The sequence below is a fragment of the Hibiscus syriacus genome, unplaced genomic scaffold (genome assembly GCF_006381635.1).
Source record: "Hibiscus syriacus cultivar Baekdansim isolate YM2019G1 unplaced genomic scaffold, ASM638163v2 tig00111022_pilon, whole genome shotgun sequence".
Lineage (NCBI taxonomy): Eukaryota > Viridiplantae > Streptophyta > Magnoliopsida > Malvales > Malvaceae > Hibiscus > Hibiscus syriacus.
The window spans coordinates 4,252,489-4,267,921 of record NW_024062956.1 but is presented as its reverse complement, the minus strand read 5'-3'; the positions used below and the strand labels follow the sequence as shown (position 1 = coordinate 4,267,921).

General features: G+C 32.3%; 2 protein-coding genes across 2 annotated transcripts in view; both read left to right on the top strand.

Annotated features, from left to right (window-relative positions):
* The window catches only part of LOC120150458 (disease resistance protein RPM1-like), a 31,483-nt gene that overhangs the window by 12,597 nt on the left and 3,453 nt on the right, over window positions 1-15,433 (top strand). Inside the window, exon 3 of the mRNA XM_039163150.1 lies at window positions 2,592-2,598. The gene's annotated coding sequence lies outside the window, so the exon portion shown is untranslated. The remainder of the gene's footprint in view (window positions 1-2,591; window positions 2,599-15,433) is intronic.
* On the top strand, window positions 12,922-13,701 carry LOC120150618 (putative wall-associated receptor kinase-like 11). The gene has a single exon (XM_039163262.1). It carries the CDS (start codon window positions 12,946-12,948, stop codon window positions 13,699-13,701), a length of 756 nt encoding a protein of 251 aa, XP_039019193.1. The 5' UTR covers window positions 12,922-12,945.

The following is a 15,433-nucleotide window of genomic DNA, read 5'->3' as shown; positions in this document are numbered from 1 at the left end:
TGTTGAATAGAGGCTCAAAAAAACTCCATTAACATAGTAATGGGTAATTTCCGGGAATGATGACTTAGAGCGTTGATTGATTCTGCACTATTAGACGTCATGAAATCATATCTTGCTCCAAGTTGATGTACTCTTGACCATCTTTCAAACCCTACATCTTCTAGTGTTTGAGCACATTGAGGAAAAACACGTCTTAAACAATTTATATGCTTATTGAAATCCACTTCCCGATAAGCTTTTACAGCCTTCCAGTATGTCCATTTGTGCTTTTTTATACTAGCAGACCTTGATTTTAGATTTCTATACAAATAAACACCACAAAGTCCATGAAAAGCATCTGTGAAACACCTTCTAACAACGTTGTCAATTGAGTTTGCCCTATCGGATATGATTGTCAGATTGCTAATAGGACCTATGCAATCCCTAAGATGCCCCATAAACCATGTCCATGAATCAGAGGTTTTAGATTTACCAACCCTGTAAGCTATTGGCAATATCCCATTGTTAGCATCCATGACTACTGCTAATAAGTTTACTCCAAGGTATCGACCTTTCAAATGTGCTCCGTCAACTATAATAACTGGGCGCATGCAAGTAATAAACGAACGAATCTACAAAATAATATACACAAGAAATATAATTATTTAAATATAAAATGCACGTAGCTAACAAAAATGAGTCAACAAAATTATATTAATTTATTAACCGCAGCACCAATGGCGATAAACAGCAACTCAAAGCGTCAATCTCTATCTGTTTTGATATGAGTTACCGACCCAGGATTTTTTAGCTTTAAATTGTGACAATGAGCCGGCAGTTGGGCAAACGATGCTTCTGGCGACCCCCTCAACAATTCCAAAGCATAAAATTTGGCTCTCCAAGCTTGAGAATATGAGATACTAATCTTGAACCGAACATTCATGTCAGTCATAATTTCATGTCCCTGATATACTCTGCCATTCAAAAACATTAACTCAGTCAGAAAACCACCCAACACCTTTTTGTTTGCCTGTCTATGGTTAGGAAAAACTTGGGTTCTTGAACATGTATGTTTATCAATAAAAGTCCTAACTTGAAACATTTCGCAATCTTTTATCCTCTTTGCAATCATACGCCACATACAATTTTTGTCAATCATACACCTTGTTTTGAAACGATCTTTGCTTGATTTGTTAACTTTTAGTTGATAGTCATCTTCCACACATTTCGTATACAAAACTATCTTCAAGTCTTCCTTTGTATAAAAACAATCATCTTTCTTGATACAAATAACTTTTGTGTAACAATTAACTGCTATCTTTACCAACTCTTCTTCCGGTATCTGAAGTAATTCTGGCATATTCCAGTTATACTCCCATGGTATTTTCTTCGGGGACTTTTCTTCGGGGACTTATTCTTCTTCTTTTTCTTTTTCAGGGTTATATGAATTACAAAATGTATGTTCAACATGTCCATTCACAGTCGTAACTTGCTCCTCATTATCATCAACAACATCTTCCTCGGCAACAACTGTTTCATCATCAAAATTCGGGTATTGACCAATATCAAAATCATTACACGCAGGGTCTGTTTCTTCTTCTGAAACATCATCAAAATCCGAGTATTTACCAAGATCAAAGTCTGGGTATTGTGTTGCGATTTTAAATTTTGAATACTGACTAGTACTCACAATTTTTTCTGTTGGCTCATCATCGTCTAACTGGTCAATACGAAAATCGGAATTTGGTGCTGAAAGTTTATTGGGATTTGGATTAGGGAAAAGTTGTGGGTTTTTAGATTGTGTTTGGTATTGGAAATGTGGTGAAACAAAATTTGCTTGGTGATGAAATTGTGGTGGAACCATTAAATTTTGAGGAGGTTGATAACAACGTCGTACATTGTGAGCACCATAAACTGGGGTTGAAAAACTTAGTTGATTACTACCCGCTATTGACCCAACTTCACTATTTCTAGGTTCAACAACATACAATGTAACATCATCTTGCGAAACACTAATGTAAGCAATGAATCGTTCAACATCTTCATTTTCGGTTAACAAATAAACTTTACCTTTTCTCTGATAAGATAGCCTAAATCCACTTAGGGGCTCTAAATTCAATTTATTTGCAACACGTAACATTAGAGTTTCATAAGTTAACTTTTTTAATGACAGTTTTAGTTGAAGATTCATGGGTAAAGGCATATATAGTGAAACACCATGAACATTCTCCCATGACCCTCCAAAACACAAATCTATCCAAACCTGATCAACATTAGATGATTTCATTATAAAAGTTGTAAATTAATTTACTAAACAAACAAGCTTTAAACTAGATATCATCACTAACTTAGAGAAAACATACCTTTATTAAGTTGATAGTTGATAATTTGGGAGAGAAATCATTGAAAATTATATAGAAATAAAATTATGTAAAAAAATTTAGAGATGGGGAAGGATGTCGTTAGATATAGGAACGGATGTCGCCGGAGAGAGTGATAGATGGAGATGAAATGAGTTGCGATTTAGGGATTTAGGTTATGAGTTGCTGCTGCTGCGTAGTTATATACCCAAAACATTTGTGTTGCGAAAGTAAAACCTGTTGTGAATTCAGAAATCGAGTTGCGAATTTGAAATTCAGTGTTGTGAATTCAGAAATCGAGTTGTGAATTTGAACTTCAGTGTTGCGATAGTCAGAATCGCGTCGCGATAGTCAGATTCGCGTTGCGATAGTCAGATACGCGTTGCGATAGTCAGATACGCGTTGCGATAGTCAGATTCGCATTGCGATTGTCGCAATGCGAATTTGGAAAATCGCAATGCAATAGTTAGAATTGCGTTGCGAATCTGGAAACTTATTTGCAATACTGAAGATCGCGTTGCGAATCAGAGATCACATTACGATTTTGTTGGTCATTTTGGCAAATCAAAAAAAAGTTGGTCAAAATCGTATATTATAAGACATTTTCGGTTACTGGGGCTTTTTTCTCTATAATATATTATTACTAATATTTGATTTTTATTGCTATATTTGTAAATATTTTATTTTAGTCTTTTCTTTATATATGGTTTAATTATTCCCCCTAACCTTTTATTTTTTTTTGTTTTTGTAGTTTTTTTAGATCCCTTTAGTCCATAATTTTTTATTTATTTTAATATGATCTTTTAAACATTTTTATTTACTTGTAATTTCAATATGTTTTCTTTTCATTTTCTTTACTATTATTATTTTTCTTTATGATTTATATTTTTATATTTTCTCTTTCTTTATTTTTTTCTTTTTCCCTTTTATTTATTTAACATTAGTTTATTTTTTTTATCTAACATTGTTTGAATTTTTTAGGGATATTTTCAATCGATCAAAAGTAATTATTCGAATCGGGTTTTTAAATTTCAAATTAAATTTTTGATTTTTGCAATTAAGACAACCGATAAATTAGTTGGTACCGAAAGGACGGTACAGGGGTGCTAATCCTTCCTTGACCGTAACCGACTCCCGAGCCCGACATATTTCTGGTAAAACGCAGATCAGGTAAGATGATGCCCGATCTACCTAAGTATCGTTTTAAAATGATCGGTGGCGACTCTAACCCAATTATTCAAATCGAAGCTCAATTTCGAGTCCAACCGAAAGACGGTTCCGACAGACTCTAGGTTAATAAAAAAACATTTTACTCAATATCAGTTATAAAATTTTAAAATTATAAACCTAACAATATTGCAAATACAAATTTTATGGATTTGATTATGATATAGATTTAGTCGTTTGGTGTTATTATTTTTAAAGGAACATTAATAATAAATTTATTATTATGGTTTAATTTTAAAAGAAGTCGAAGGACTATATATTAGATTTGCTGAGTTTATGGTATTTACCACCAATACGCCTATTGCAGTTCTGGAATTTTCCTGATCTATTTGGACCATAATTTTACTTTTGGCAGAGCTACAATTTTTTTTTACAAGGGAATTAATTTTTTTGATATAATATATATTCACCTACAGGGACCGAGGCCAGGATTTTTTCCAGATGATAAATCACAGAAAAAAGGTGCCGGTGTGTCATATCTCTACCTTTTATGTTCATAGAGGCCCTTAGGTTAGCATTACAACTATTTTGTGCAACAACATGATTCTTCTACTCCTTTGCAGATGCTACACAAGATAATGATTGGAAATGCCCTAAATGTGGGAATATTAACTTCTTTTTCAGAACTATCTGTAACATGCGGAAATGCAACACATCAAAGCCTGGACCTCAGGTTTGTCTTGATTTTGTTTTATTTAAAGCATCTTAATACATAAAATAGTGCATCGCATTTTGGGTCATGAATCTTTTTTTTTTAATTGTAAGTATATTCTTTTGTAAATGCAGGCTACAAAATCAGATAAAAATTCAAGTTCTTTGAAATTTGTAAAAATCACTATCTTATGTCTCGAAATTGATGCATATGTGTTTCATTCTTTTCAGAACAAAAGATGCCTGAGGGAAGCTGGAAGTGTGAGAAATGTAGCAATATTAACTATCCGTTTAGGACAAAGTCGACAGACAAAATTGTGGCGCAGAAAAACCAGCTGAGTCAAATAAGTCCTCACCAACAGCAAATGAAAATGTTCAGGTTTGTGGTCTGATGCATATTCTCTTTCTAGTTTATTTCTTGAAGTTATTGTTTTTGTTGATCACATTTGTACAAGTTAAGAACTCAATGAGTTTTAAATACTCCAAATTATTCCTGGTTAAAGAATTTTTTGACCTTCACCTACTTCTCTCTCTCTCTCTCTCCCATTTTTGTGTGTGTTTAACTATTACTATATTTACTTCATTTTAGGACTCACTACACAAACGCATGAATGTTACCTTGTTAGTTTTTCTTGTCTTTCTTTCTTGTGATTTGATGTTTATCTACTGTTTGTCGGTAATACTCAATTTGTAACAGTTTTTTAAAGGTTTTTAATTCTATGTTTAATAGAATTAAATTGTGATTTGGAAGTGATTATTTTACCCTCACTATTTAGCCTATAAATAGAGAGCAATTTCATTCACTTTGAGATATCTCAAGCAAACATTTGCTTTGAAACACTCCTATCTTTTGAGTGTTGTTTGAGTTGAGAGAAGAACAATACCACCAAGTTCACTCCAGTTTTTGGGTGTACGAATTCTTGGAGAGCCGTGTTAACCTTAGGGGGTTGTTCGTCCATTGTAGCGATTACACACATCGGGGCGAATTTGCTTCTAAGGCAGTGGATTACCACAACACGATTATCATTCTGATTGATTATTTTATTTAATATTTTTCAGTCAGTGCTAACGCCTCGTTTTGCAGCAGTCTATTTTACCAACAATTTAGAAGCAAATTCTTACTGCTGCTAAATACGACAATAATTATTATTGTTCGTGTTGTGAAGAAAGATGGATTCTATGATCACTGGAAATTATCGGTAAGAAAATCGAATATGGATTGCACTGCATGAGATCATGTCTCTTCTTTGCAAAGTTTGAATTCATTCTACTTTTCGGAATGGTAAGAATCAAAAGGTTAGTACGATTGCATTCTTAATATTAATAATGATTAATACAATACTTATTATAAACGTTTTTAAACGTTTGTAAGTAATACAATATCTGAATAATGTTCCGATTAAAAAATGCAATTATTACTTGAAACAATTAAATGCCATGTCAATGCATTTACATGCATTAATTTATGCAGTTACACGTAAATATGCACATTTCTTTTTGGTTAATGTGTATTAATATGAATGGAAATGTATATATAATGTGTTTAAGAACAATGAAAACTATAATATCATTTTAAGAAATGGTATTTATTGGAAAACATGAATGTATTATAATCATTATGCGGTTATCACTTTTGATTTGGAGTTATTGGTTGTTTTATGGCATTATTATTATGCCTTAACATTTATGTGTTTATGATGAAACAGTAAAAGAAACTTTTAAATGTAGATTAAGATTAAATTTAAAAAATTGGCACATTTGTGTTGTGTTTATGGTGCATCAATTGAATATGCATTAGTGGTAATTTTTATTGACAATTCATTTGGGTGATAAATGGATTAATATTTGAATAATGAAAAATTATGAAAAAAAACAGTAAGCTTTGAATAGAGATTTTAATGGTTCTATTCTAGCAAGCAATTGAATTGTTTATTAAGCTTTAATGAAAATTTATTAAGCTTTAACGACAATTTATTAAGCTTTAACAATATTGTCTAAAGGTGGTAGATGGTCGTTTTATTCTTAGTGAATTGTTTCATGTTTCCATGGCCTGCCTTATTTAATTCTATATTATGTGTTTAAGAATTTTAATATGGTTGGTTCATGTACAATGAGTTGAGCTATGAAACTATTCAGTTTCTGAATAGTAAGTTGAAAAATAAATGTCAACTCTCTTGTCGTACTAATAATTTCTTTTGAGAAATTATTAAAGATAACAGAACGTTGCAATTTTGGAGAATCATGAAGATGATGATGTTGGACGAGAAGATTCTTCAAACTGAAATATTTGTTAAATTCGGGTTTGATTTTCACAATCTACTGAAGATAAGGAACCAAAATCTCAAAAATATGAATCTTATTACTATCAGTAAATTATTTTTATTTTATTACTGCTAGTAAAATATTTTTGTGACTAACCATATGTAATCTTCATTTGAATTCAGAAGATTCAAAAGAGATGATGGTTCAGATGAAGTGATTGTCATGATAGATTTTGGGTCCTAATGCAAAGACTGAAGTAGCATGCATGGTGAGGATGAACAAGTCTATTTGGAAATTATGATTCTACCTGCGAGGTCAGACTATTGTTACTTATTAATTTATGCTTCTAATGATGCATGAATTAGTATAGATGTGCCTTTGAGTTAGTCTTCAAAACTTAGTGGAAATACCACGAAATGAGATAAACCACTAGTAAAGACTAAAGTAGTGCTACTAAGGATAAGGTAGTAGTGCAAGCTCGAAATATATATATGCTTAATAAGATACTTTTGTGATTAAAAGTATCAAGCATAATTCTTTAAGAAGCCTTAAGAAAGAGAAAATCTATAAATAATTTATTGGAAAGTAGTGTGATGAGTATGAATGTGCATGTCTAGGATTGGTTCTGTGAAGACTTGGTACTTAAGCGTGCCTAGTGCACCACCTCTCTTTCATAGAAACCTACCTGGTGCATTGTTAATTACTATGCTCACTATTCCAATACTATGACAAGATAAAAAACTCTTAAAACTTAGTGCAGAAGTTAAAAGAGTAGAGATTAATTTGGTTGAGTGGAATACCAAATTTAGTCATAGTAAATAAAATATATGATGATCTCTTTAAGGCTAATATGTTGAATATCATGAATGAGAATATGATAGATACTATTGCTACTAAAAGTATGTTGTAGCTATTAAATCTCTTTAAATGTTTTTCCTAAGTAGATGAAAGAAAAGATATTATCTATTTCAGAATGGTTTATGCATTTTAATCTTAATGATTTATAACTTCTCAAAACTTTGAGAATATAATTATGTGTAAACAAAACTTGAGTTTGTTAAAATATAGTTTTATGGCTAAAACTCATAACAAACTTTACTCTAGTATGATTGAGTATTTGTTTACATGATTTACAAGACACTTATGGATATCCTAAAATGTTAGAAATATGGGGGTGTCTTAAAATGTAGATTAAATGCATAAACTCAAAATAGAAAATATTCTATCCACTTCTTCTAGTATTCCTGCTAGGTCTTCTCAAGAAATTGATTTCGAGCCTAGAAGAAGTAAAATGTTATTTGGACCAAATTTTATCACTTCCTTTATTTCTGAGATAAATGATTTAGACTCTCTTTCTGATCATATAGCTTAAATATTATATGAGGATCCTTAAAAGGCTATAAGATCTATTGATACTAGTTCTAGAAAAGCGATATTAATGATGAACTAGAATCGGTAATGTCTAATCATACTTGAGAATTAGTTGACTTGCCTAGAGGATTTAAACCAATCTGTAGCAAATGAATCTTCCGGAAGAAAATGAGACCAGATGGTTTGATCCAGTGGTACAAGGCAAGGCTAGTTGTCAATGGGTTCACTCAAAAGTTTGTTTTAGACTACTTTGATTCTTACTCTCCCGTTATGAACATCTCAACGATCCGTGCATTATTTGCACTAGCCTCCATTCATAAGTTGCGAGTACATCAAATGGATGTTAAAAATGCATTTCTGAATGGAGATCTAGATGAGAAGATCTATATGAGAACAATGGTACAAGAAATTTCATAAAACTATACTTAGTTTTGGTTTTGTTGACAATGGTTCGAATGCTTGTGTGTATTCGAGGATGTTTGGTACTGATTACGTCATCATAAGTTTTGTATGTTGATGACATGTTGATTTTCAGTTCTAACATTGAGTCCATTAACAAAACAAACAATTTCTTGTCCACTAAATTTGAGATGACGGATTTGGGAGAAGTTGATGTAATCTTAGGAGTCAAAATTACTGGAAAAAGATTTTCTTTATGTCAAGCACACTATCTTGAGAAAGTGTTAAAGAAATTTGACAGTTTTGATATCATCCATGTTCGAACCCTTGTGACCCTAACATATATCTCTTTAAAAAATAAAGGAAGTAGCGTTTCCCAAACAGAATATGCTAAATTAATCGGAAGCTTAATGTTCTTAATTAACTATACTCGGCCTGATATTGCTTATGTTGTGAGTAGACTAAATAGATATACTCATAATCCGAGTGGTGAACACTAGATTGCTCTTAGACGCTTACTGAAGTATCTTAAGGGTACTTTGGATTGGAAACTTGAGTTTGTTGGTTATCTTGCGGTACTGGAAGGATATTGTGATGCCAACTAGGTTTCTGATAATGATGAAGTAAGCTCTACGAGTGGGTATGTATTTACTTTTAGTGGAGCAGCAATCTCGTGGAAATCATCGAAGCAGACTTGTATTGCTCGTTCTACCATGGAGTCAGAGTTTATAGCTCTTGACCGCTGAGCAAGAAGCCGAGTGGCTCAGAAGCTTGTTAGCAAATATTCTGTTATGGGGAAGACCGGCTCCTCTGATTTCTTTGTTGTGTGATTCACAAGCTGTGATATGTGTACAATGGTAAGAAAAGACACATTTGCATAAGACATGAATCAGTTAGACAATTAATAAAGAATGGAGTGCTCTCTTTAGAGTATGTGAAGTCGGAAAGGAACCTAGCAGATCCTTGGTCCTAGATTCGTCGATGGGGATGGGTCTAAAGCCCATTGGTTGAGGAATTCATGGTGGATACCCAACTTAGTTATCTAAGTTCCATGTGGTCAAACGAAACCATGGAAAGACTCATAGTGCACATTCCTACTGCCTATCCCTATGATGAATAATGTGCATGCCCAGGATGAGCTTAATTGCTCTTAATAAATTCATAGCTCAGGCTTTGGGTGGTCTTAGTGAGAAAGACTTGATGAATTTACCGATTTTGGTTGAATATCTATTCTTAATAAGTTCATAACCCAGAGTTGAGTGGGTAGTTCTAATCGCGAATGACTAGATGAACTTACCGCTTGAGATAATGAGTTTTATTAAACTCTTAATGAATTCAAACCCAAGAGTTTGGGAGTTTCTAATGAGAAGGACATATTGAATGGGAGTTCCTAGTGAGAAGGACATATTGAATTCACCGAATTATGAGGCTGAATATTTATTCTTAATGACTTCTTATCCCAGAGTTTGGGTGGTTCATTAATAATAAACTTGAAGAAAGTCACCATACCCTTTGTGAGGTTGAGCTATTATAAAAGCTCTTAATTATTTCATAGCTCAGTTTGAGTGGTTTATGTTTATATAAACTTGATGAAATAACCTACGTAAGTGAGAAGGATTAGCCACCTTCTATGAAAAACGTTAGGCCATTTTTCTAGTACACTTATTAGAATCCTGAGGAAAGAGGGCTAAATATATATACGCTTTTGTATATATTCTTTGTAGACACGTCGAGAACTTTGGTGGATGAAGGGATTAGTTGTGTGTTATGAGTTTACCCCAATCTTATAAAGTTTCAGACTAGTTTCACTTATCTAAGAGAAGGATTGCTCATCATCACTATGTACTAGTTCCAGATACGTTCACTAGTGCTTAAGCAACTAATCTCGCTATTGCTCTTCTCATGTTTTAACTTCATTGCTCTCATCTTTACGAAAGAATTCTTTCGCATTAGTGGGGGAATGTTGGTAATGCTCAATTTGTAACAGTTTTTTAAAGGTTTTTAATTCTATGTTTAATAGAATTAAATTGTGATTTGGAAGTGACTATTTTACCCTCACTATTTAGCCTATAAATAGAGGGCAATTTCATTCACTTTGAGATATCCCAAGCAAACATTTGCTTTGAAACACTCCTATCTTTTGAGTGTTGTTTGAGTTGAGAGAAGAGCAATACCACCAAGTTCACTCCAGTTTTCGGGTGTACGAATTCTTGGAGAGCCGTGTTAACCTTAGGGGGTTGTTCGTCCATTGCAGTGATTACACACATCGGGCGAATTTGCTTCTAAGGCAGTGGATTACCACGACACGGTTATCATTCTGATTGATTATTTTATTTAATATTTTCCAGTCAGTGCTAACGCCTCGTTTTGCAGCAGTCTATTTTACCAACACTGTTCCAGTGAGTACTAGGACATGTTTTGAGGGTTGAGAAGGTCCAGAGTCATCATCCAACATTGCTCAGTGTGGGTGTCTGAAAGTCGGTCTTGTTGTCCTGATGTTGCAGCAGTTGTCAAGTTACTCTACCTTCTAATGATCAGTGTCTAGTTGTATTAATGCTATGGTATTTCTGGTCTTTATGGATCGTAGATGCATCATTATGTGTCAGCCATCTAATCTGGGAAATATGTTACAGGTTGATCCTGGATTATTTATCTTTTAGTTAGGTTTTGTTCTTTGGAATCAACTCATTGATTCTAGTGACTATGTTACTACTTACTACAGACTTAGATATGTTGTTACACTTTCTAGTAGGGATAATACTGCAGGCTGCAAGTTTTCAGTTTTTCATTCAATTTATCTACTTGTCCGCGTTGAGGTGTCGTTGTTTTGACAGAAAGCTTCTCTTAGAAATAGTAAGTACTTAGTTTTGAATTTTTAACTAGTTAAATTGTCAACTAATGTGGGGGAGCTGGAATTTTCTTCAGTTGTTTCCATACTTGAATGTATGAAGTAGGACCCCATCTAGTCTAATCAAGGGACATATCGTTGTGATTGTGGAAGATTTCCTTAATAATCTTTCGGCAATCACACTTGTTGCCCAATATGAAAATTACTTGAGCGTGATTGGTCATTATGTCTCGTATTTTGCAACATCATAAGTTACGCTTAGTCCCCTTATGGCCCAGTAGAATTGCATTGCTGATTAATTTTGCTTCATGTAGCATCTGTTGTTCCTGCCTTCGAATAATATTGTTGGTCATCGTCTAGAATTGAGAACTCCCTGTTTTATTGTTGGTATTACATATTGCACAAGTCTCTGGAGAAAACTGCAGGTTTGATTGAAGCCCGAGGAAGCCGACTATATAAGCCGGTATTGATGTTTTAGAATTTCCAATCTTCGTATGTTGGATCTAAAGAGCAAAATTGTAAAGGGCTATAAGTATTGTGTTTTTATTATTATTATTATTATTATTATCATTATCCTTATTATTTTAATGTTTAAGCCGATGACTAAGGGAGAGATCTGTTTGGTTTGGTTAATTTTTTTGAACCTTCCAAGACAATTTGATTCGGTTCATTTTTTTCGTAATTTGACCATTTGGACTTTATTTTTGACAAAATGATTGTTTCATGGTTTTTTGACATTATTTTGTAAATTCCGAAAGGTTTTTTTTGTAAATATTTTTAAAATAGTTAATGCAATTGTAACATTTGCAAAAGGATTCTCATGTGTTCAATGGTTTTTGGACATTATATTTTACCTTTTGGGATTTATTTTAACCAAATGATCTTAACAATGAAATTTTACCCTCTACATAAGGATTCCCATGTGTAGGCATGAATCTCCCTATAACTAAATGATCACAAGTGTAGTTTACCTTAATTTTGTTTATCTAATCAGTTTTAATTTTAATAAACAAACTCCTCGTCAACTTCAATCTCAATTAGTACATGTATAAGAATCAATGTGACACTTAATATTTTTTAAATAATTTGGGTGAATACAATATAATATTTATTCAAAAACTTTCGTAATGTGATAATATTTTTTTGAATGTTTGACACTTGGTATTTAAATGATCATTCTCATCACTAAATTTTTAAAAGTTATAAAAGGATCATTAGATATATTAAATTATTATAAAATAATCACTACAAATTTATTATAATTGTAGGTTTAAAAGTTTTCATAATTATTTTATAATCATTCAATAAAATTAATAGCTATTATATGATTTTTAAAATTTCAATGATGGAACATAATTTGATGAGTCCGGATTACCTTGTGTTAAATCATTCCCATAGGGCCATGCGAGTCTTTGAACCAATTAAAACCAATCTACATGTGATTCGTCTAACTTTAACCTATTAAAAAGTTTAATGGCTCAAGATGTTTAAATTTGGTGGACTTAATATTTTATGATAAATATTCGGTCTTCCACTACAGTTAAAAAAATTGAAATGCATTCATGCCATGTGATTGCTTATATCATTCTATGTATCTTTGATCTATTAACCCAATCTACATGTGATACGTCTAACTTAACCTAATAAAAATTTAATGACTCAAAATATTCAAATCTGGTGGACTGAATTATTTTATGATTAGTATTCTGTCTTGCACTATCAGTTAAAAATTGAAAGCATCCATGCCATGTGATAACTTTTTTTTAATAGATGCCATGTGATTGCTTATATCATTCTATATATTTTTGAAGCAATTAACCCAATCTAATTCTTGTTTAACAATCCAAAATGGTTTTTTTGTTTGGGTTTTACTTAATCCTCTTGTTGAGCCCAATATCAGAGGCAGCAGAAGCCATTTGTGGAGAAGAAGTATGTGGAAATGCTACTATTCCATACCCATTTGGAATCAAAAGAAACTGCTATCCTCATCCTTCGTTTAGAGTAAGTTGCCAGGAGAATAAGCCTTTCATTAACATAAATGGCATCAATCTGGAGCTACTCAGTTCGTTTTTCGAGAACACCGTTATCGTCAATTATCCAGTAACTTACGTTAACTGTGACCGTAAACTCGGCATCACCGGAGCCGACGTCGATCTAGCTGGCTCTCCGTTTTTCTTACCAGGTTATTACAACTATTTCGGCTCGGTGGGCTGCGGGAATTGGGCTACTATCTCTACTAACCGAGGGGATTCCGTCGTCGGTTGCATGCAACCGGTATGCCGCAGCGACGGCGGTGGTGGCTGCTATACCGAAATCGCTGGAAACTTTACTTCATATAGTGTAAGCATGAGGAACATGAATGGCAGCGAGAGGAGGAGCTGCGCAACTGCTTTCATGTATTGCAGTGCCTATTTCGAGGCTGTTTACCCATTGCCCGTTGAAATCAACAGTGGAACCACGCATGTTCCTGCAACGCTTCAGTGGGATTCCACCTCCTGCGGTGATAATGGTCAGTCGCTCCCTATCACTTTAGTTCCTTACTTCCCCCCACCCCCTCCTTTTCAATCTCTTTTCGGAGAGGTTTCGGGTCGGGTTAGATTTTAAATTAATTTTTTATTCGAATTTAGAGCAATAAAATTATATTTGTAATCTTATCAAATTGGGCTGCGGACGAGAGAGAAGAATGGGAGATGTCTCGTCCTTTTCAAACTTTATGAGTTCCGTACGATAATGTTGTGTAAAAGTATTTTGAATTAACAAAATCGTTTTGATATTAAAAATAATATCTAACAGATAAAAATTTTAAAAAAAAAATGAATTACAGTCTGCAAAAGTTTGAATTTTTAATTTTTTTAATTTTTTAATTTTTCGTTTAAAAGCAAATTTATATTTTTATCTAATTTTATATTTATATTTTATTTTAATAATTTAGTATTAACATTCTTAAAAAAATAATGTATTTTAATTATTTAAAAATAAATAAAATCCATAATTTATATATTAAAATATTAATAGTGAATTATTATATAATATATTTTTATTATAATTATATTTTTTATTTGTATGTTTTATATTTTTATTATAGTTTAATTTGATATAATTCATATATAATAATATTTTTTTAAATTTATTTATAATATGTTTTTTTATTTTTGAATGGTTAAATTGATAAATACATCATTTAAATTATGTTATTTGAAATTGTAAATGAGTAATTATGTTTAAAAGTATCGATCATATGATTTTATATTTCATATATAGAAATATTATTAATTTATATATTTTTATTATAGTTAAGTATATACTATATACCATAGTATTAATAACTATAAATATAATTTAAATGCTATGTTTTCAATTTACAACATAATGTTTATAATGAACATTTTATCTTTTTAAACTTATTTTTTAACAACAAAACTCAAACATTTAAATTTTATATTGCACTTTTGAAAAACACTTTTAAATGTTTGTTTTTACATTATTTTTAAAGGTTACTTTTCAAAAGTAATGTCAAACTAATCATTGGTCTAATAGTATTTAAGTCTTTATCAATTTAAATCTAAATTAAATTTTTAATGTTTTAATTTTTTAAATTAAATATGTAATAAATTTATATTAACTTCAGTTTAGGTAGTTTTTATTCCTCTTAATATTTGATTTTAATTTCGAATGTAAAGACAAGAAAAATCCACTTGATCGTAACAATCATGTCACGTTCAAAGGTTGGAACAACACCTAATAAACTTTTTCATACAAGACCTTATGGAAGACCGTATATGACTTGTTTGATGCATCCCTTGATTCAAATTGAGTCTCATCAGCAAGATCTTATATTATATCTTCTCTGTACTTATTTTATAAATATTTTTTCTTACAATTTATTTGATGTATTTCAATTTATCTCAGTGTTTAAAGGAATTGTTGTTATTCTTAGAGATCGTGGGTTTGAACACCAGCGATTGCAAGGATGATTAAACGTAATCATATCGGCGGATGTTCGCAACCGAGTTGTAGGATCCGGAAGGAGACTTCCTCCACTACTGGCTGCCGTGTTGTTATTCCTCGAGGTCTCAATTCATTCTTTGCAAACATGACTGATGCGGTTGATTCTAGTGACCTTAGTAGCAAAAGATCTTGTGGATTTGCTTCCCCTGTTTATTCAGTTTTGCACTATAATTTGACCAAATCGTCCGAAGATCTCGATACGAGTGATTGGACCTATGTTCCTGCATCACTGCAATGGGGCACTCCGAAACGCGGATCGTGCCGTGTGAATCAGGTCTCAGACACTTCTTGTAGCTCCGATGGTCGATATTGCTGGAACAGTTTGAAC

Excerpts from the sequence above, each read along its gene's own strand:
- LOC120150618 (XM_039163262.1), top strand. The coding sequence starts at position 12,946 with ATGGTTTTTTTGTTTGGGTTTTACTTAATCCTCTTGTTGAGCCCAATA.